Genomic DNA, 22,570 nt, shown 5'->3' on the forward strand with positions numbered 1-22,570 from the left:
TTTTCCATAGTTTATTTTTTAAATTCTAGAAAGTAGGTCAGTAGAAAAAACCCCTTAAATTAGTTCAGTTAGAAATGGAAAATTGTAGGAGTAACTCAGTTTGAAGTATAGATTTAAATAAGAAGGATTATACTGGGGTTAATGTCATAAGGGTTTGAATTTAAGTAAGATGCATTTAATCATAGCTTATAATTTCTTCTTGAGAAGATTTTAATAGCAGAGAGGAGGCCTAAGTGTTGGAATATATAAATACATAGGGAAAAAATTTCCATGAAATATAACATTTGACAAGGAGATTGTTTTGGAACTATATTTCTCAGGTGGAATATCTGAGAATATTGTTCTATGGGACCTTAATAGATAGTTCTTGGGAGGTGGGGAGTATTCTGTGCCCAAGTAAGTTTGAGAACTATTAAACAGATTTAAGAAGTTGCCTGAAGGCCTTCTCAGGGCCTTTAACATGTTCTGAATTTCTGAGAGAGGCTGTATATAGGATACCCAGCTTCCCCAACTTATTTATCACTGGATCAGCTAGTAACATTGTTCAGGAAAATGTTCTGAGTACACAAATTTCACCTGTTTTAGGAATTTTTACCTTTGAAAATGCGAGGACATTTTTCCAGTTGTAATGATGACGTGCTGTCTTCGCATCCATTGCTTGTCCCCAGTTCTGTGCTTCAAGTTGTGTTCCCAGCGTATACCGTGGAGGTGTCACATGCAGCCCTCCACTCAGCACCCCCGTGGTGTGAACTGAAGTTGGGCTCCCATCACGGCTGCGTGTCAGAAGTACCTGGGCAGCTTCTCTAAAAGATCAAGCTTTCTGGGCCCCGACCATGGAGGTTCCTCGTGTGTGGAATGTCACTGTGCTCAGGAGTCTGCAGCTGTCACAGATGTCCGGGTGATTCTGGGGCACCGGCCCTGACCTCAGGCAGCGCTTCGGGGACTGTCGAACTGGGTGGGCCTGGCTTTGGCGGGCAGCTGGCTGGTGGTCCTGGAACACATGGGCCGACCATCCCATCCTGGAGGGAGCTGCGGCCCTGGCCTCAGTGACCCTGCAGGTGACGCACTGGCTGCAGCCTGGTGGGGAGCAGTGGCTGTCATCCTTTAGGAAAAGCAGCATTCTGAGGGGCTTTCCGTCACCTTCCTGGTGAGGAAATACTGTATGTGGGACGGCCGTTTGTTTTTACTTAGTTTGAGTAGCTCCCTTGTGGATGGCATTTTATTTAAACTTTAAAGAGAAGTATTAGTTTATATTTACTCATGGTGGCATCTGAGAACGTTATTCTCCCCTGTCTTCCTGCTGGCAACAGGTGGACATTTAACCTTAAGCAGATAGGCCAAGATTCTACCTCATTTGTGCTTTGCTATTAAAACTGCGTGATTATACTCTCTGCCTGGTGAAACAATTCCATATTCCTGGAAATTCCTACATATCCTACAGATAAAGCTGGAAAGGAACAATATAAATAATTACTGATGGTTTGAGAGGGAACTAGTCTTAACATATGTTGGTTGAATAGTGTTATAATAGCAATAATGTATGAACCCTAGACACACTCTTTAAAGGTAGGAGATATCCACCACTGTTTTAAAATTATTCTGCAATGTCTTGCCAACGCAATGAGACATGAAACAGATATTGAAGGTGTGGTTATTGGAAAATTGGAAATAAAATCTTTATTACTTGCCAACGAAATAGTCTACATTGCAAACCTGAGGGAAGTTAAAAAAATTAATATGTTTAATGAACTGATTAGATATGAGATATATTCAAGATTCACAGCCTTTTGTAGACAAACGTGGTTTAATATGCAGTCATGTTTGTGTACATATTAACTGGTTGGTGAAGTAACAAGTGGGCAAATTAAGCCTGCGTTGTCGGGTTACAGTGTCAGGAGAGAGAGCAGCACTGTGAAAACTCAGGGGGAGAGACGGTGTGGGGAGGCCCCGCCTGGCGAGCGTCGTGGAGAGAGCCATGAAAGCAAGTCCTGCGATTCCGCGGGCCTGGAGGGCATGGCTTCCTCCTTCCCCAGGCAGAGCGGGCTGGGCAAGGCAAGTGGTGGAAGCCAGACCACAGTGGTGCGAGAAGGAATGCCGTGGAGGAGCCAAGGCGTCTGTTGGAGTTTGCTGGTAATGGAAGCAAAGAGAGAGGTTGGGAATTTTGTTGTTGTTGGTGTTTTGTCATTTTACCCTCGGGACCTTTGTTGTCTCCCATGGGACTGGAGGCCCCTCCGGGCAGGCCTCTGTCTGCGAGCCCGGCCATGATGGCGCTGCCTGGACCGTGCGAGCGCCCGTGCTGTGTCTGGCTCCTGACTGCCGTGAGAGCTTTGGGGTGGTCAGTAGTGGCGCAGCACAGCGCACGTCCCTGGGTCCTCACGCGTCAAGCTGGGCAGCCATGGCTCCGAGCTGGGTGGTCCCCGAGCCGCAGGAGCGGTTATGCTGCGTCTCCTGCCTCCCTCTGCTCTGCGCCCGCCGCCTTATTCACGGCCTCCTCTTGGGTTTTTACAGCTATGACCCCGAGTGCTGGGACGTCGTGATGCTTTTCCCGCAGGCCATGTGATGAGGAGCAGAGTTTGGCTTTGGTGTGCTCGGAACTGGGGGGAGTGCCGAGGCCTGGGAGCCCAGCCCTGACCGCCAGAGAGCCCCCAACACGATGAACAAATTGAACTTCCACAACAACAGAGTCATGCAGGACCGCCGCAGCGTGTGTATTTTCCTTCCCAACGACGAGTCCCTGAACATCATCATAAACGTGAGTAGATCCTGCTTTAGAAGTGTTGAAATGATTGATGGTATTCAATGACAGTATTCAGGTTATGCCTTGGTTAAGAGTGAGACCGTTAATAACGTGGTGGAATTGGGTGTCATGGTAGTCTACACAGGTGTGAACTTTGAGCTGTGGCTTCAGTGCTGCTGCCTTCAACATCCTCTCACCTGGGGGGGAAATTAGAGAGTTTTGGTTACTGTGTTACAGAAAATCGCTTTCTACTTTAAAGCTTTTTACTGAAATATAATTTTTATTGATATGTAAAACACTTTGGAGTTGTCACCTATGCACATAGAATGGTAAAAAACTGTTAGCTTTTAGATAGGCATCTTGATTTTTATTTTAATAGTAGCCTGAGTCTAGCCAGCTTCACACACTGGCTGTGTGTTTGAGCACTAAGCTGCTGTTTGTGGTCACAAGTCAGTTATTCTCTTAGTTAACCTGGACATGAGGAATGTGATCCTGTGTTTTTTTTCCTTTTAAAATGGAGTTATAATTTACACACAGCAAAGTGTGGGAGTCTTGAGTGTGCAGCTCAGTGAATTTTACAACTGTGTCGTCCACGTAACCATCATCCAGCTTGAGATTCACTACATGTCTAGCACCCCAGAAAGCTCCTCTGTGACCCCTCCTGGCCAGTGATCGCCACTCAGAGTGTAATGACGTTCCCGCCTGTGTCACCACAGAGTGACAGCTAGTTTCTGGACTCCCTGCGGCTGAAAGGATGTGGCGTGTTCTCTTTTGTCTCTGGCATCTGTCCCTCGGCATTTGGCCTGTGAAATTAGTCCTTGCTGTTGCATGAACAGTAATTCTTTCTTTCATTGCTGCCTACATAGTCCATTGTATGGAGAAGCCCAATGTGTTTATCCAACTGTTATTGATGGATATTGGGTTGTTTGAAGTTTGGGGCTGTTGTGATTAAAACTGTTGGGGACATTTCATGTGTTTGCACGTTTGCCTCCGCTCTGGGTCTGTACCCGAGAGTGGACTTGTGAGCCCTAAGATGTGCGTGCCCAGGTTGGTGGAGACCACCAGACCGTGTGATGGTGCTGGCAGGTTGCAGCCCCCCTCCCTGTTAGCAACTTGCATGTTCGTTCTTTCACTGATTGTGTTCTATTGAAATTAAGGAAAAAATTGCCTTAGTGCATGCCCTGAGTTAGTTTTCTTTGCTGTATGCTAGTATATTTTTAACTCACTTGCTGTATAAAAGAATATTTCTAAATGTTATACTGAATTGTAGGGCATTAAATAGCTCCATCACTCGTAAGTAGAAGGTAAATCAAAAAACACACACATAGGTACGGAGACCAGGTTGGTGGTTGCCAGAGGGAAAGGGGCTGGGGCCAGGCGAAAGGGGTGAAGGGCGCCTGTGACGGAGACGGATGGAATCTAGACTCTTGGTGGTGAGCACGAGGCTGGGAACGCAGAGGCAGATTACCGTGATGTGTACCTCAAGTCTCTTTAATACTGTAATGCAGTGTTAGCTCAATAAAAAAAAGAGTTTAGATAGGAAAAAATTCTGCTCATCATAATTGTTTTGGTTTTATTCTCACAATCACCATAGTTTCTTGATTTACTACCGTAACCTCGTTTTTGCTCATGGGGATTGTCTGAGCATCAAACTGTCTCTTCACTGAGCCTTACCTGCTGGGTAAAACTTCTCTGGGTGAGCCGCGTGCCTGCTCAGGGTGCCTGGAGCTGTCTTTGCATGTGTGAAGTGATAGTCTGTTATTTTTGCAGCATTTGGTTTTTAAAACCTAATAAAAATTGGCAATGTATTTCTCTCTGTCAGAGACAAAACAAAATCTAATTTACTTATATACATGAATATGCTGTTTGAGTTCTTTTACGCAGTCACATAAAAAGGTAGCCACTAAATTTTAAAACTATACATAATCACGTAGCATAAGCACTTAAGAACCTTCTCTCAGTTCCATTTCTGTCTTTTACCTGGTGGAACATGTGTACGTGTGTTTGTGTGTGCGCACACCTACAGGATGTGGAACAACACCTTAGTGACCACACGTGATGGAAGGAAGACCAGTCTGACTTTGTGAGGAAGACTAAGACTAAGGCTGTAACTTTCTGAGAAATTAATTTGTACTGAAATCTTAGCTGGGGAGATAGTTTTGGAGAACAGGCTGGAAGATAGCCAGCCTGTTGTTCCTGCCTGTCGGGGGTCTTCAGACCTGAACGTGCATCAGGATTGTTTGGGGAGCTTGTGAAGCGTTCAGATGACTGCGCTTCGCCCTGGAGGTGCCGACGTGCTAAGTTGAGGGCAGGTCACAGGAACCTGTGTTTGACAGGGCCCCTGAAACAGGGGCTGTTTTTGATGTTAGTGCCATTGGGTCGATTCGGACTCCTGGGGATCCTGCCTCATCTTTTCACCTTCTGCCTCTGGTGCTGTATCACGGCCAGTTTCGTCAGAAGTGGGTGGCCAGGTCCTTCTTCCAAGTCTGTCTGAATCTGGAAACTCCATTGAAACCTGTCGACCATGGGTGACCCTGCCGGTGTTTGAAATCCTGGTGGCCTAGCTTCAGCATCACAGCAACACGCAGCCACCACAGTATGACAAGCGACAGACAGGTGGTGCAGTTCCCCAACTGGGAAAGAACCCGGGCTGCGTGGTGAGAGCACTGGCTCTTCACCACCAGACTGCCAGGGCTGGTTAACAGGTGCTTGAAGACTTTATTTATGTATTCATTTTTAAAGACTGGCACCTGAGCTAATCATCTGTCGCCAATCTTCCTTTTCTTTCTTTCTTTCTTCTTCTCCTCCCAAAAGCCCCCCAGTATGTAGTTGTATATTCTAGTTGTAGGTCCTTCTGGTTGTGCTACGTGGGAGGCCACCTCAGCATGGCCTGATGAACGGTGCCATGTTGGCCAAACTGGTGAAACCCTGGGCCGCCGAAGTGGAGCGTGTGAACTTAACTACTCACCCACAGGGCCGACCCCTGTAAAGACTTTAAAACCTTCAGCCAGACAGGCAAGGCCCTGTCTACCAGCACCATCTAGTTTCTTCACTATGCAGAACTCCATTGACTGGACTGTGTCTTTGGCCTTCTGTTGGTGGTCCAGCCTTGTTAAACACAAAGAAAACATTGGTTATTGTTAGTAATAATAATATAATTATCATCATAATTGTTGAGAAATGTTATAAAATTGTTCGCATTTGACTCCACAACTTGCTAGTTTTGTGCCTTTGGACGGATGCGTCAGCTCGCTCACCCTCCTTGCTTGTCCCAGTGACCCGCCAAGGAGCCAGCACACAGGAGGCCCTCGGCTTCTGTCAGCCCCCTTTCCGCCTTCCCTTCGTGAAGAGCAGTTGAGGGGCTCTATGGTAGGAGAAAGACATGTGTGTACCTGAAAGGCACAGGCTTGAGTTCAGATCCCAGGTCTGAGTGACTTGTGGAAAGTTCATTGAACTCCTTCGGCTTCAGCATCTTCACCATAAAGTGGGAACGATGCCCGTGCTATGATTGTGAGGACTCGGGGTTAGCACGTAGCGCAGTTCTGACACATGATAGAAGCTGCTGTTGCTGTTTTAATCCCTCCTGCAGGGCTTTTCCACTTCCTCACTCCCTTCTTGGCACAGTTAGTGAGGAGTCCCTGCGGGTGGTCAGGCCGTGGAGTCATGTGTCCTGATTAAGGAGGCCTGAGAGTCACAGGGACCTCGTGGGAGTCCCTCCTCAGTGACCTCAGCAGCCCTGGGTGGGTTGGTTTTTCTTCAGTTTCCTCATCTGTAAGGGGGAAATCATCTTCCTCCTCCAGACGTCGCGAGGATTGAGAGACAGAGCCGGCCCCTGGGAGTCGCTCAGCGCATGGGCAGGTGATCGGTAGCTCTTGTTTTACTTTCTGGAGCTCTCTGCTCATGGCATTAGGGTGCTCTGTTAATGACGCTCAGACGGAGGGTGTGCAGCCCAGGTAGGCCTGTTCCTCCCGTGCTCGTGGCCACCCCGCCACGGCCGGACCCCTCCCTAGCGGGCGGATGGGCAGAGGCGGGCCAAGTGGGCAGAGGCCGCTCCCTGCCAGGAAACTAGTTCAGGGCTGCCACGGGTCTGCCTGTTTCTACGAAGTGTTACGTGCATATTCAGAAGATAGTTGATGTTTGTAGAGGGGTAGTGTGAATGTAATAACTTCACTGTAGCAAAGCTTTTCATTAATGCTCTCATTTTTTTCATCATCTCTAAATATCTTTTAAACAAAGAAAATTTGTTCCCTGACAAGTAGAGTTGAAAGAATTTTATCATTCTGCATGTGGGGTAAATTTAGTGTTTTGGTCATTCTCAATTCTCCATGAGTTGAACTCACAGGGGCTGTTTGAAATTATTTTAATCATCAGATAAATATTTAATATGGAAACTTGGAAGATTTGGGAATTAAAATCATGGTAAATATGAGTCACAGTATCTTTGAGTGATAGAAATTGTGGCCAAGAGTTTACCTGTTCACTAAGATGAGAGAGGACGATTCTGTTTTTTTGGAGCATATTAAACGTTCTTCTTCAGTAACAAACCGTTGACATTTAGGATCAAAGGCTGTTTTATTAGAAAGTTCCGTATAGAGTATATTTTTATATAATGCTTTAGTTCTTATTCTTAATACCTCATATTATATCACACTTTTAAAGTTCCCATTGCTCCTAAAGAGTAAAGAACTTGAAAAATCTCACAGTCAGCTAAAACATAGCCTTAAAAACTTGTAATATGCAAATACAAAAAGCTCAGGCTTGTTTTCACAGCAGGTGGAGACTTCAGAGCGGCAGCCTTACTTAATTACGGTTTAAGCAAGAACACTGTGCTTGCTTGATAGCTGCTAAAGGGCGTTATCAGTGGGCTCCAAATGCTTGATTCAAATAGCGGAACAATAATAATTATGGGGGGTGTGTGGAGGAAGGTGCCGCTTTGTTTGACCCAAAGTTACAAAGTAGGTTTGTGGTTTGGAATTTCTCTGCTAACTTTTTATCACATTTTATCCTGAGTGCTTTGTTTGTGACATTTTTAAATACTACAGCCAAAACTAAGGATTAAAGGTGTCCTAGACTGTATGGCATTTTAAGTCTCAAATTTGTAGTATAGACTTCAATTTTATGTAACATTCGATACTTTTTATCATTCTGTTGAAGCTTATTTGTAAAGTGGGATTATGGTAATGTAAACCTCGAAGGTCAAAGTCTAAAGCATGAAGATGATGGCCTTTTGCTGACAGGTGGGTTCTCCCACTGGTGTTGGTGGGTGTGCACAGACACGCTTCCTAGGTCCCTAAATGGTGCATTTATAGACCAATGTGCTCAGGAGTCAGCAGTCGTGGAGCAGAGCAGAGGTGAGGGGCCCACGGGGGACGCAGACGCCTGGCAACGTTTGTTCATCAGTCGTTTCCTGAGCACCCGCTGTGTGTCTGAGTGTGAAATAAGACAGCGTCCCGGTTCGTGGGACCCTAAGCGGCGGGTCATGCTGCTCTGGCCGCACATTGGTGCCTTTGCGCTTCCAGTGGGCGCACTGCTTCCCACGAGGGGCTGTTTAACTGTAAAGGTGGGGAAGACAGAGCACCCATTGCTCTGACTGCAGTTGTCGTTGTCAACATTCTGAATTGTTTGGCTCTCAGGCATCGAGGACTCAGCGTATTTTTATTTTCCAAATCTGAGCTACATGTTAGGGCAGGATAAAAAGTCATTAGTTCAGTTAACTAATTTAGAATTTATAATAAACTGTAATTGGCATTTTCATTGAGAAAAGAATTTTCAAGTTAGTAGTACAAATGAGGGGCAATGCCACAACACTGTAGACAGCTGACGGGAGAACTGTCATGTTGCATTTGGGTTAGTGTGCACATGTAAAATATTGTCATATGCAGACGAGCAAAGTTGTGTGTGCTGCCTTTGCCACTACTAGCTACGTGACTTTAGGCTTTCTGGGTTTTATTTTCTGCTTCTATAAAAGGAAGAAATTGACCTGTGTGGTCTCTTAAAGTCACTCCCGACTGATGAGCTTTAGTGACTCTGAATTCAGCAAGGCAGACTCAGCAGAATGACTGCTCCCAAAACTCTTCATTAAACATTTGAGAAGGCGCGAAAACTGTGTCTTTTGAAGAGTGTTTTATCATTCAACATGTGACTTTTCAGAATAACTTATCCCCAGAGTTCCAAATTAATCTGGTTTTATGATGTTTGAATTATCCTAGGACTCAGAAAAGGAACCTAGTTTAGGTACTTAAAAGATATGAGCCAATGAAAGTGATTAATTAAGGTAAAGAAAAGCTAGGTATTCCCTCATTGAACAGTATATGAGTGTTTTGCTTAGAAATCCAGAGGAAAACTGTCCTTGTAAAGATGCTTGCCACATTGCTACTCTTGATAACCTGGGTAGGCTGTTCGTGCTGTAGGTTCCTTCTGAAATATTCATCCTCGTGCATCATGGTTTAGAGTGAGGCCTTGTCCATGCATCATAAGATTTACGAGGTTTATACAAGATGGCACTTGCACCTCGTCACCATGTCGTGAGCATTCGTATCGTGATAATTGTTATTGACACAGCCACAGCGTACAGTGATCTCTGTAAACCAGCAGTTCTTTGCTAGTGTCAGCTCGTCCTTCCGAGGCGTGTTTTTAGGGTGCATTAAATTGCCTGCTTGTGGCCCACTGTGTGGACTTGGTTGAACTGTTAGCTCAAGTTGTGGGTTTTTTTCTCTACAGGTTAAAATTCTGTGTCACCAGTTGCTGGTCCAGGTGTGTGACCTGCTCAGGCTAAAGGACTGTCACCTCTTTGGACTCAGCGTTATACAAAGTAAGTCTCTGATGGGTTGAGCCCACTGTCCCTGAGGAAATGACATTTATAGCTATAACTTAAATTGGGCCTGTTGTTATGAAATGGTGATTGTCATCCTCCTCATAAATCGATCGTCATTGTTAGCCTAGCATTCCTTTTTTTAAACTCAACTGTTGGGTGTTTCATACAAGATTTGGAATCTTAGGTCATGTATTTGTTACAGTTTGGACTTAACATAGGTTCCTCTTTAGGAGTCTAGAGTTCGTGTGTTTGCTCTTTTACGTTTGAAGGAACCAGGCTTGATTTCTGTTTCCTTGCACACAGGGAGCATCAGGAGCTAGTAGGAAATTATCTTGGGTATTTTTGTAATTTAATTTGTTTAAAAATTGTTAACATTAAATGTCTTTTAGATGTAATAAAACTGCCTTTCCTTTGTTTGAATTCCCTTGCTGTTGACCATACAGTATGACAAGGGGACCTGCTAGTTTTCTCACATTTTCTGTCTTCCCTCCGTACCCTTCTCCTTCGTGCAGTCAGGACGTAGGACGTGGAGGAGTGGGGTGCGTCTGTTCTGGGTGCTCTGTGTGGAGGAGGGTTCAGAGTCAGGGCTCTGTGGGGGCTCTCCCACGACCTGAGCTGGGGCCGAGTCCCTGGGAGTGCCTGTAGCCATTCCTTATGAGCCTCTTTCAAATCGTATTTTTAAATTTCTCTAATTTAGTCTTCTAGATGCTGAAAACCTTTTCTATCTTTGCTCAGTTTTTCAAGGAGACTCTTTGTCAAGTGCTTTTGTATTTTATACTTAGATATGAATTTTCTACCACAAGAATTGGTTTAAATTTAAGGCTTATGATATCATGAGAATCTAGTTAGTAGCATCAAATGCTTAGATCTGCCGGGTTGGAAAGCATATCCTGATCGCCTGGTAAACAAAACCCTTCTCCAAAATGCAAGCTGTGTCCAGTTGTCTGTATAGCTCAGGCTGGAGAACGTGGGGCAGAGAACACGCACATCAGGAACCCACAGATCAACCCTTTGCCCCTCAGTGTCTTCCTGTGGTCATGAGAGCAATAAAATGAATGCTCAGCTCCCTCCTTGTCTTAGGACAAACCTCAGTCGCTCTCTCAAGGGAGGGAGGAAAGGGCTGGGAGGAATAAGAAGTCCTGTGGATTCTAAGTAACTTCACTTTCGTTCTACACTCAGAGTTAATCCTTCTTACACACCTGCAGCCCAACAGTTGATCTTTGTTGTTCAACAGGTCACCCTGATAAAACCAGTTCACCACTTCCTTAGGTCTCAGAATAAGAACTTTTAAGATGTCCTTTTTAAAAGAGAGATTGCAGCATGGCGAAGGAGCATCGGGACGGGAATCAGATGACCTGGTTCCAATCTGGTTCTGCCACTAGCTGGCTGTTGGCCTTAGATGCGCCATCGACGTCTCTCAGTCTCAGTTTTCTCGTGTCAGATGGAAATTAGTGCTCCACCTGCCTTGCGGGATTGACGTGTGCCTGACAGTTCTTAAGTGTAAAGCTCTGTCAAGCCACCAGGCGGTGGAGATGTGGTGATTTAAGAATACATACCGAGCTCTTATGGCGAACACTCAGCCCTGTTCACCTTGTTGCTTCTTCAGACAGGAATGCAAGTCAGATTCAACAGCAAGGTTGTCTGCTCTTGTCCATTTCATGTACCATTGGAAGCATGAGAGGTGGGAGATGGTTTTAGTTGCTCTGTTAAGTGGATTTAAGTAACATCCACTTTTCTGCCTCTGGGACCTCTTCCCTATCCCTTTCTTCAAACTGCTTGACTTAATATGCCCTTTGCAGGCGAGGAGTAGCTTTGCCCTTCCTGTTCTCTGTGGCACTTTCCCGGCTGAACGCCCAAATTCAGGGAGAGTGACAGTGGGTTGGGTGTGTCCTTCCTTCCAGAGTGCCTGCACTTGCTTCAGGGCTCCAGGAGCGTGCCCCTAGTGACGCTCAGAGAGCGGGGACACGCTTGTAAGGAGGCTGAAAGCCTTGTACAGGACAGCGGTGCTGACGGCCTGCCTCGTGAAATCTTTCTCTCTTAAAAGATTCTCTTTGGGAAATATGAAAGTCTCTTTATGTTTTACTGGCTTGTTTTCACATGTTTAGATCATTTTACATGGGCTTTTAGCATCTTATTTGCATCTTAAGAACACCATCCCTTGAAGAAATGTTTTGGCATTCGTTCTTGTTTGGTGTAAGATTCTCCTCCTCTTCCCACAAGATCGGTGTCAGAGGAGTGCAGGTCGTGGCGTGTTGTCTTGTGCTGTGTCGTCTTGTGCTGTGTCGTCTTGTCTTGGTGTGTCATCTTGTCGTGGTCCGGCTGCTCCCTTGCAAATGGGCCGTTATCGTGAATGTGTCTAACTTCTTCTGTAGCAGGTCGGACAGTGGTTCTGCCCTGTTTCCTTGTTTTGCACCTGTGAGAAGAGTCCTCTGAGCTAAACAAAAGCATGGTTTGGCAGCAGATGTTAGCTCAGGGCCAATCTTCCTCAAAAAAAAAAAAGTAATAATTAGAAAAAACAGTCTCCAACTCCGGCTTTTTTTCCTAATTATTACTTTTTTTTTTTTTGAGGAAGATTGGCCCTGAGCTAACATCTGCTGCCAATCCTCCTCTTTTTGCTGAGGAAGACTGGCCCTGAGCTAACATCCATGCCCATCTTCCTCTATTTTATATGTGGGACGCCTACCACAGCATGGCTTGCCAAGCGGTGCATAGGTCTGCACCCAGGATCTGAACCAGCGAACCCCGGGCCACCAGAAACGGAACGTGCACACTTAACTGATGCACCACCAGGCCGGCCCCTGATTATTACATATTTTTAATAGTATGTGTTCTGTATGACAAAAGCAAAATAATTCACAAGGAATCGAATGTCTAGCCCACAGAACCTTTTGTCTTTTAGTTTCCTGTTGAGTTTTGTTGGTAGTGTATGAATTCAGAGTACATTCACAAATCGTGGGGCTTTTTTAAAAAAAACCTGTTCATTTGTATATTCTTTTCTTTTAAAAAATCTGTCCTTTGTCATCTTGTCTTCTTTTTTTACTGTGCAGATAATGAACATGTGTACATGGAGTTGTCACAAAAGCTTCATAAGTATTGTCCAAAAGAATGGAAGAAAGAGGCCAGCAAGGTACGCCCACACGATGTCACCTGGGTGAGATGACGTTTGTGAACAAAATTATTTTGATTTTTTAAAAGGTTTACTTCAGCTGTTATACATTAGAAAAATATCTTAATACTTTATCCAGTAGAGAATGGGAAAAGGAAATGAACTATAAGTTCTAAAATGTCACGTCAATGAAGTGTTAATAGCTTATAGCATGTAACAATAGATTTCAGATATCTGCTAAAGTAGTGTTGGCGCGTAACCTTTTAGTAGTCTTGGGATGTGCTTTGAAATGAAAGGCATGGAAAAAGTATTTGTTCCTCTTCTGTAACTATGTTAGTTGTCAAAACTGATGTTCTGGACGTTATCAGTAATTTTTACATCTCCTTTTACTGTGCTTACGTATGATACCGTGTTGCTTTATTACACTGGAGCTTTCTTTAGTAAACACATGTTCCATTTATATGGGGCTGCTTTCACGGGGGATTTACCCAGTGTTTCCAGCATCACCCTAGTAAGCCAGGAATAAACTTTCAGTATCTGATCCGACCCTCCAATTTGTATTTAAGAATTCTTGGAATAAACTGGAGGCTGCTTCAGAGCCAGCGACAGAGTAAGGAACATGACTGTCTAAATAAACAAACAGCGTTTTAGCATTTGGTATGTGGAATGTCAGGAACAAGGGAACGCTTGTAACGAGGAGCAAATGGTCACCACAGGGGACGGAGCGAGGGGGAGCAGGAGCAGTTCCCACTGGTGTTGTTTTTCTATCCCGAGTGTTGTCGCTGACATCGCAGGGGGTGATACTCGGCACTGGGTCGAGGCTGTAGAACTTCCTGGTTTTGCACGAACCCAGTATGCAGACGGGACCGCTGTCTACCCATGGCAAGCCGCCACTCATTACAAGTAGAAAAAACCTTTCAGTGTTCAAAAAGTGGTATTTTGTTGCTTTTGAAACCCATTTTTGAAGAAACTAAAAGTAGCTTGATCTTTTATGTCTTTGTTTTAGGGTATTGACCAATTTGGGCCTCCCATGATCATCCACTTCCGGGTACAGTACTACGTGGAAAATGGCAGGTTGATCAGGTACACGGGCAGGAGATTCCGCACCTTTCTTTCCTCGTAGCGCTCATCTCCTGATTTGCCAAATAAAGTACTCGTGTTTATGGGTTTTTTCCACCTACTAAAATATAAATTCCATAAGAGCGAAGATTTTAAAAAAATCTATTTGCAAACTCACGTATCCTCAGTCGCTACTGAGGTACAGAGGCACTCAGTAAATATTGTAGAATAAATTATAGTTAGACTATCGATGAAAATGTTGACTATCGCTGGCTCCCGTTTTCTGTGCTTCACATTTTCAGTAACAAACCAGTCACCAAAAAGACACTTCATTCAAGAGGCAACTAGCCCTTGTGTGAAGAGTGGGGAACTAGACCGAAGGATGTTCCTGGTTTCTGGGGTGGGGACGGGGGCAGGAGCAAGAACTGCCCCCGTGACAACACCTGGGTGTTGATAGCACCTGGTCTTCTTGTCACCTTGGGGTCTGGCTTCTGTTCTTGGCAGCAGCTGTAAAACTAAGGCTGCGCCCACTGGGGCCGTCCCCTGGGAATCATGGACGCCGTTTGGCAAGGGCGGGAGGCTGGCTCTTCCTGGCGGTGGGCACGGGAGTGGTGCTATGCTTGGGCAGACTCAGAGTGCGTCGTTTCAGCAGCTCAGGGCCGGGGAGCTTTCAGAGGGGATTTTGTTGGCTGATAGAAAATACTGGAAGTGTGAACTCTGTGTTTTACTTGTTTATTTTTAAACTTTGAGAAACCCCAAGAGATGTGCATCTGGCTAGTGATTTATTGGTGAGATTTGCTCTTAATATTTACAGGATTGCCACATGCAAATTGAGAAGTAAAAAATATTAGTCCAGAAAGAATTTTTTTAAAAGGCTGAGAAACTTTTTAAATTATTCTGTTTATGTAAAAATTTTCACTCAGTTTACCTAGTAAGTATGGAATGCCCTGGAAAGAAGGAAAATATATTATTGAGCCACTAATTAACCCCCTGGGGCTAATGAACGTTTAATTCATCCTGTAATTCTGCCCTTTTCCCCAGGGATGAGTTATCCAAACACTGTGGTCAGCACTATAAACAAAGTCCTCTGGAAACTGCTCCCTCCCAAGGGAGAGATCGCACAGACGCCGTGTTGTAACTCTTCATACCTAGACGTGCCCCGGGTGAAATAGACCCGTGTGTTTTTATCACCATCGACTAATGAGCTATGGCTCCCAGGTCAACATTCAGCCTAAAATAATAGGGAGCAGATAAGCTCATCGAATACACACTCACACACGCACACGCACACGTTTTTTCCTTGTTTTTCCTTTGATCACAAAGGCCTGTTTGCCTGTGAGACCCTTTGGAAGTGACCGTGTTGCCCAGTCAGCACTTCTGACCCAGCGTGTTTAATGGGGACTGTGTTTCTGACCTCAGCGGATTGTAATGAGCGCATTATTGGTATTTCCATTCGTGAGGAGTGTCGTGATTGTCACATGCCTATAAAAACACACCCATAAAGTAACGGGAAAAAAAGATTTAAGGAAAGCTTCCAGTTCATTCATTCTGAGAGAAGAAAACTGACTATTTATAGTTAAGCAACTTTTTTTGTAGAAGGGCATATAAACAGAAACTTTTTTTGAAAGGGCCTTAAAGTATTGTAATGTGCTCAGCTGAAAAATAAAACAGAAAAGAAAAGCAAAACATGAGAGCCGGGTGGTCCCCTCGGGTCTGTGCTTATTTCTGCCATGTGTACAGCAGCGCTGTAGCGAGATTAAGACAATGACACACCCTGGGCTGCTCTTCCAGTGCTGTCCAATGCAGTGCTTCCATGTGGCAGTGGACGGTGCAGGCCTTTTTTCCGTTCTCTGAATGAATTGAATGCTGTAGGCCCTAGGAAATGTTATTTTTGCAGCCTGGGCAGCTGACTTGGAGTTCTGACTCCCTGAACCTGCCCCTCTTCCATGAGTCGGGAGTGGGGTGTGGGGAGGGAGGAGGGCGCAGAAACAGAGAGCCCTTGTCACAGAGGGGAGTGGGACTGGCGTTCTGTTTGCAGCCGTTGGGTTGCTCCATCAAGATGTGAGTTCTGTTTTCTTTTGTTTTCCCAGTGACAGAGCAGCGAGGTACTACTACTACTGGCACCTGAGAAAACAAGTCCTTCGCTCTCAGTGTGTGCTCCGCGAGGAGGCCTACTTCCTGCTGGCCGCCTTCGCCCTGCAGGCCGATCTGGGGAACTTCAAAAGGAACAAGCACTACGGAAAGTACTTTGAGCCAGAGGCGTACTTCCCGTCTTGGGTAGGCACTGCTTTTGGAGGCTTGAGTGTTTTCTCTAGCACGTTTCTGGTTCCTTGTGCTGCTGCTCACGTTGCTTCCAGAAACGGGGCCCCACATGTTTTATGGCTAGCAGAACCCTTCACGATAGCGGTTGAGAGCGTGGGGCACACGGTCTCTTGACGTTCTCCGTCTGCTTGTGGTTAACGGGGAAGGGACTGTGTCCCTCCTCAGGATGGTGGGACTTGCACTTTGCCAGCCTTCTCGTGGCATGTGCACGGCCTTGACCTCTTATATGCTCTTAGTTCGAGCAGCATTTTTCCCCTTTGAAAGGAGAAAACATTGCTCCTGAAAGGCGCGCTCATTCTCAGCTTTTCCCGTGCTGAGAACACAGTGCGAGTCAGCCCCCCTGCTCTGACTGCCTCGCTCTGGAGGAGCCACCTGGTGTCAGCAGCAGACCCCGCCTGTTCCCGCGCCGACCCTCCAGCCCGGCCGTCTGCAGCCGCCCTGTGCACCTGGGTCTCCATCCTTCCCCCAGGCCTCTGCTCTGACTCTCTCTCTTCGGTCAGAACATGCACACACGTGTGGCTCGCGCCTCTCCATCCTCAGGAAGGAGGAGGAGGGAAAGAGCAGCTGTCGCTCACCTTCCCTTCTCAGTAAAGCTTCTGGAAAACATGACGTCTATTTGATTTTTAGCTTCTTCGCTTCCCACACGGACTCCTCAGCCCACTTGGTCTGCCTTGCTTCCCCACCCTCCACTCCTGGTGTGTCCCTGAGGTCACAGTGGCTTTTAAATTGCCAGATCCAGTGGGCACTTTTAGCTTGTTTTCCTGAATTTCTCGGCTGCACTTGACATTCAACCACGTGCATCCTGGGAGACCTCATCCAAGCGAAGACTTTTAACAACAGCGCGTGCTGGCCGCGCCCACAGCCCTTTCTCTCCCTGGTCCCCGAGGCAGCTGTTTGCCGTAGGCCCTCACGCTCAAGATGGTCCAGCCGTCTTCCCACCTCAGTTCTCGGTACCCCTGCCTCTGCCATCCCACTCTTGACAAGCGGCGCTGCCCGGCACGCGGCACCCGGAAACTCAAGAGCCACGTGGACATCTCCTTGTGTCCCCTTTCTCCCTGCCCCGTCCAGCCAGAGTGTCTTCTGACGTAAACCCTTGATGTTGATCACGCACCCCCAGCTGAAGAAACAGAATGCTCTTGTGTTCGTGTTGTTAACCTCCCAAATGTTTGTTGCTCCTGGCCCCCTGTTCTCCCGTCTGCACTCCCGGCTTGCGTCTGCGCTCGCGCTGCTGTGGAGGCTTGTCCCTGCCTCAGCCTCTGTCCACAGCTCGCAGGCCAGTGGATTCGCTCTGGTTTAAACCCTCGGGGCTCCCTGTCACCCGCTGAGGGAGGCCCGGGCTCCCAGTACGACCGAGGACCTTTGCAGGTGGTGGTCCCTGTCAGCCCTCCGCTTCCTTCCTGGCTGTCATGCAGTGTGACTCGTGCTCCAGCAGCGTCCAGCATGACCTGTGTCCCCTCACTCCTGTACTGTTCGCGCTTCTGGCCTTTCTTGCTGCAGCTCCTTTAGCCAGTGAGGCCCTTCTCTCTGTCCACCTGGCCAACTCCCGTTCCTCCTCCAGGGCTCAACTCAGCCATGTTCCCTCTGGGCAGACTGTCCGGCTGCCCCTCCACTGGGCTCAAGAAGACCCTGGACATAAGTGCATTACATCTCAATATCAAGCGATCTGTTCGTCTTTTGCCCCTGGTGAACTAAAGGACGAGTGTGGACCTGACCTTCTCTGTGTCTGGAGCACTTCTCCTTGAGGTCGACTGACGGACAGTGCCTCCACTGTCAAAGGGAAAGCGCGGAAGGTGTCCAGCTTTTAGTGTCACTGTCTGCTGGGCCACAGTCCACCATGTTGACCTTCCCTAGCTGTCGTCAGGGACTCACTGAATCTCGCTCGTTTCGATCAGAGCCAGTCCTGGGCTGAATCCCAGCTCCCTCGACTGTGGGGTCTCTACACCCTCTGCTTCAGTGCCCTTACCAATATTTTCTGTGTATTCTCTGACCTGAAAAAGGTTGACAGATACTGATTTAGACAGTCTCTGTGTAAAAGGGGTCTACAAAGAAAAATCTGTAACTTGAGTCCTCAGCAAAACTTGATAATTGGTCAACAATTGATCACATTTAATTTAATAGGAAGAAACAAAATGTCGATATCTGTAAAAACATTTTAGAACTAAAATTTCTCTAACTTTTAAAATTTTGAATTTAAGCACTCCTCTTCTTGCTCACTTCGCATAATTCTTTCTATATGTTGTAAGTCCTTGTGGAACCAGTTAAGACTCTTAGGTAATTGACCCCTTGCTCTCGCCTGCAGCTACTGGGTGCTGGGTGTTGCTGGCATCTCACAGCTCGGGCTCCAGCCCTGTGAAAATCGAAGCCACAGTGAATTGCAGTGAACCTTTGGACAGAGCTCTTTTCCCATCACTGTTCAAATAGAGTGTTCCTATCAGCCTCTTAGGCAAAAAGCACACGGTGCAGGGAACTCCTCCCAGGGCCCCGCCTTCCTGGGATGAGCGTCTAGAACCTCCCACTCCATGGCTGAAGGGTTAGAGGAATCAAGTGGTTTCCAGAACCTGAGGATGTGCTGACAGGATGTGTGTTTCACGGTGCCAGTAATTTTGCAAGTGTAAACAGTTATCTGTACCAAATTTTGCAGGTTTGCCTGTTTTTCTCTTGGTGAGTTTAAAGCCAAGGGAGCATCTTTTCCCATTTCTCATGGTTTTTCTTCTTGGGCACACAGTGCTGCAGCTAAATTCACTCTGTAGCTTCTGCTGTGAGCTGATTCAGCCTAATAACACACGGTGAAAACAGCAAAAGCCAGACTTTCGTCTGGAAACCAGCCCGTTTCCATGGCCCATTCTGGGTCCTGGTCCTCTGGCCGTTGTGGGGGGAGGGTGTCCTCACGTCGCTCCAGCAGTGTCCCACGCTCCCCTCTCTCCGACAGGTGGTCTCCAGGAGGGGGAAGGAATACATCCTGAAGCACATCCCCAACATGCACAGAGACCAGTTTGCGCTGACGGCCTCCGAGGCCCATCTCAAGTACATCAAGGAGGCCGTGCGGCTGGACGACGTGGCCGTGCATTACTACAGGCTGTACAAGGTGCGGGGCTGGGGGCCTGCCTGCGCCAGCAGACGCAGCTTGTGTCGACAGTCGCCGTCCATTCCTGGCCGGCTTCTTATGAGTTTCGTGTGCACCGCTGTTTCTCCTGTGGGCCAGTCTGGGGTCTGCGAGCCTTCCCCAGGGGCCCGGGACCGGGGAGCCGGTCTTCTTGATGGTTCTCACATTAGATAACGTGGCTGCAGGTTGTGACCTGGCCTTTCAGTGATTACGAAATAGTGATCTTTCTCCTTCCCGAACCTGCATTTCTTCCTCGGGGAGTAACATCTGACACTTGTTTGATGGGTAATTTTCAGTATTCCTCAAAGTGAAGCCTGCATTGCCTCTATTAATCATGAGAACATCACACAGCAGCCAGGGTTTGTTGGGTGCTGTGTTTATGGGCCACACTGTATATTTATCTTTTTGAAGATTTTCGCAACTCTGTAAGATGGAAACGGTGATCTTCGTTTCACAGATGAGCACATGAGCAGAGCCCACAACACCAGGAAGTGGCAGAGCCAGAATTCAACCTGGGCCTTCCTGGGCTTACACAGGCCCCGCGTGCCCCTCATTCTCCGAACTTTGTGACCCTCTTTTGTGCCCTGTGTCTCTCTAGCCTCATTTTCCCATCCTGGGTCAGAGGTCACACACCCAAATAAGAGCTGGGCCAGGCTCTGCAGGGAACCACTCACACTGTTTACCATCTCCTCTTCTCTTCCCCTCCCCTCCCCACGCATCTCCCTGTTTCACAAGTGTCACTTGCTTGGCAAGAACTCCTGCCAAATAGGAGGGAGTCCGCCTCTTACTCTGTGACCTTAGCCAAGTTACTTAACCTCTCTGTGCTTTAGTTTCCCCATGGTTAAATGGGGATGGTGACCTATCTACCTCTGCGGATTGTTGAAGACTAAAGGAGTGGTTGGATGAGAAGGCGTTCAAGCCGTGCCACCTCAGCACGCTGTTCAGCTGCTGTTGCCACTGCATTGTCTCTTGCTTGCTGTCTCTGCTGCACCCTTGTGGCAAGGTTGCATAACTTGACCGTCATGCCCTGGACTGGACGTGGTGGGTGTTGCTGGGTGATCTTCCTGGCCGGCTCAGAAAGCTTAACAAGGAGCCAGAGGATGGTATTTTTTTCTCTTCAGTCCCCAGGAGATCACTGTTAATACCCTGTCATCCTGGGAAGCACATTGAGTTCCAGAAGATCTCTTAGGCGGAATTCTGAAAGGACTGAGTTATTTTTTTTTCCCCTTAAGAGATTTCAGATGTGACACCTCAGGTTATATGAGAAAATGCAACTAAATGACATTTTTGACAATTGGTTTATATTTTAGAATGATCTTTTGGAAAGAGTGTGGCTTTGGCATCATTTCTGAGTCAGAAGCCATGTGTCACCGCTCAGTTACTGGGATCCTCGGCAAATGTGACTGATGCTGGGCCGTGTCTTGTGTGGGCGTCATTCCAAACAGGTCACAGGGTTGGGAAGATTCTGTGAGAGAATGAAGCTCAGAGAACCGGAGGGAGGGCCTGGCACTTTCGTGAGTGCTCCAGGGAGAGTCATTGCTTCTTACTTGTTAGGGAAGCTTAGCGTTTTAAAGAATCCTGTGAGGAATTCTTTAGTGAGTATGTTTCCCCAATTTATCTTTTGTATCAAAATTAATCTTTCCAATTTGCTTAAAGTAATCTACATCTGTAGGTCACACGATACAGTTCTCTGTCTGCTTAGAACGAGATGATTCATGATTTAACTGGGTGAAGTAGGGATGTCGACATTATTGCTTCATGGGCAGAGTTTTCGTTTATTGGAGAAATCTAGTGGCAGCCATTAAAACTGCTTTGTTTAAGACCTGCTTGTAAAATGGAAATAAGGTGGAAAGAGGACAGGAAACATTCTGGAAAAATCGTCTGCACCCCTTTTGCAGTGACAGACGCCTCATATGCGCACCACCGGCCTTTTTATGAGCAGTCTCATTTCAGGGTGCACTCAGAGCAGCCCTGAAGGGAGGCTGCTGTCTTGACGTAGAGTACATTCCTTGGAGAGAACAGCCCAATAGTGAAAACGGGCTGTCTCCTCATTCCTCTGCCACGTGAGGGTGTCTTCTAAAGATGGTCACGAGAAAACTGGTCCCAAACGTAAGAAAGATCTGTCCATATTCATTTATTGTTTTTATTGCAAAATCTCATAATGAAAATATTTGTTACTTAGTAATTTTATCTTCCATTTTGAACTTCATACTTTTACCCACTTATTACAGATGAGCATTTAAAAGATGTGGCCAAATTTCAGAGTAATTCTTAATTGTGGAACTTTTTCCTTTATGCTCATAGTTTATTTTTTATAGTTTATTGTTTAGCTGGTAGGATGTGTATCATATTGGCAAGTGATAATTGAACTTCGTAAAAATAAATGTTCTTTCCACAGTAACTGATGTAGAGCTTTTACAGCTTTATTATCTGTCCTCATGAGAGAGCCTTCAGTGTTCAGGCTTGCCTCTAATTTTGGCTTCAGACCTTGCAGATTTACATTGTTTGAAACATGTAAACTCTAGTGCATCTCAGACTATAACTGACAGATTCTAATGTCTGAGAAAAGATTCAGTGTAAGATGGAAGGTAAAAAAGAATGATGGAAATGCAGCAAAAATAGTTGTTTACTGGAGTTCGCAATAGCATAAGTATTTAGAATGTTGTCAGATGTGAAAATGTATGTAATATAGTAAGAACACTAATGCTTTGAAATCTTAGAGATTTTAAAAGTAGAGTTTACCGTTATTGATTTAATGCATGCTCACGATGTTCTTAAACCTCGTAAAAAACTCAGGATGCAGAAAGATGAGCAAGGTTATTTTAAGTCAAAAACTCTCCAATCCTGAAGTTTCTCTTTCTGTTTCTTTTCTTTGGTGTTGAATTATCCATTGTAGAAGAAAAATACACTTTCTCACACAGTTTTATTCCTACAGGATAAAAGGGAACTTGAAGCTTCTCTGACCCTTGGACTGACCATGCGTGGAATCCAGATCTTCCAGGTGAGTGGGTGGGAAGTGAGTGTCAGACGTGTCCGCTGTGGCTGACGTCGATACGGCCTGTGCGGTCCTGCGCTGAGTTTGCTGGTCCCGTTCTGGCCTTGGCTGGTGGTCGCTTCCTGTCTGTCTGGCACAGGCACGGGAGGTGCGGGATGGACGTGGGTGCAGTCTGATGCTTGGCAGTAATTAGTCCTCCCGGACGCAGAGCAGCAGCAAGCGGAGGATGGGCCCGGCTCATCACTAGCAGGTCATTACCATCAGACGTTTTCCTTTCTGTGTCATTGATTTTAAATATTCTCTTTCATCCTCTGTGGTGGGGAGAAAAATGGCATTTTAATACAGTGCCTGACCAGACGTCTTAGTTTCTCTTCCCCTTTTCTGCTACAGCTTGTCCCGTGCATAGGTAGTAACTGTCACCTTTGCAGGTGGGG

General features: G+C 46.4%; 1 protein-coding gene across 16 annotated transcripts in view; it reads left to right on the forward strand.

The window, feature by feature from the left end:
- The window catches only part of FRMD6 (FERM domain containing 6), a 285,594-nt gene that overhangs the window by 248,347 nt on the left and 14,677 nt on the right, over nt 1-22,570 (forward strand). For 8 of the 16 annotated variants that reach the window (XR_011428937.1, XM_070242984.1, XM_070242973.1 and 5 more), the window contains 7 exons: nt 2,509-2,752; nt 9,458-9,548; nt 12,599-12,678; nt 13,664-13,740; nt 15,807-15,993; nt 18,968-19,123; nt 22,077-22,142. Coding sequence is in view for 15 of the 16 variants with exons in the window: in XM_070242984.1 (XP_070099085.1) it covers nt 2,654-2,752; nt 9,458-9,548; nt 12,599-12,678; nt 13,664-13,740; nt 15,807-15,993; nt 18,968-19,123; nt 22,077-22,142 (756 nt within the window). In the remaining variant the exon portion in view is untranslated. Of the gene's footprint in view, nt 1-514; nt 2,152-2,508; nt 2,753-9,457; nt 9,549-12,598; nt 12,703-13,663; nt 13,741-15,806; nt 15,994-18,967; nt 19,124-22,076; nt 22,143-22,570 lie in introns of those variants that run through there. The other 8 variants (XM_070242932.1, XM_023625224.2, XM_070242933.1 and 5 more) reach the window with 2 other exon arrangements.

This window comes from Equus caballus, chromosome 1 (assembly GCF_041296265.1).
Source record: "Equus caballus isolate H_3958 breed thoroughbred chromosome 1, TB-T2T, whole genome shotgun sequence".
Classification (NCBI taxonomy): Eukaryota; Metazoa; Chordata; class Mammalia; order Perissodactyla; family Equidae; genus Equus; species Equus caballus.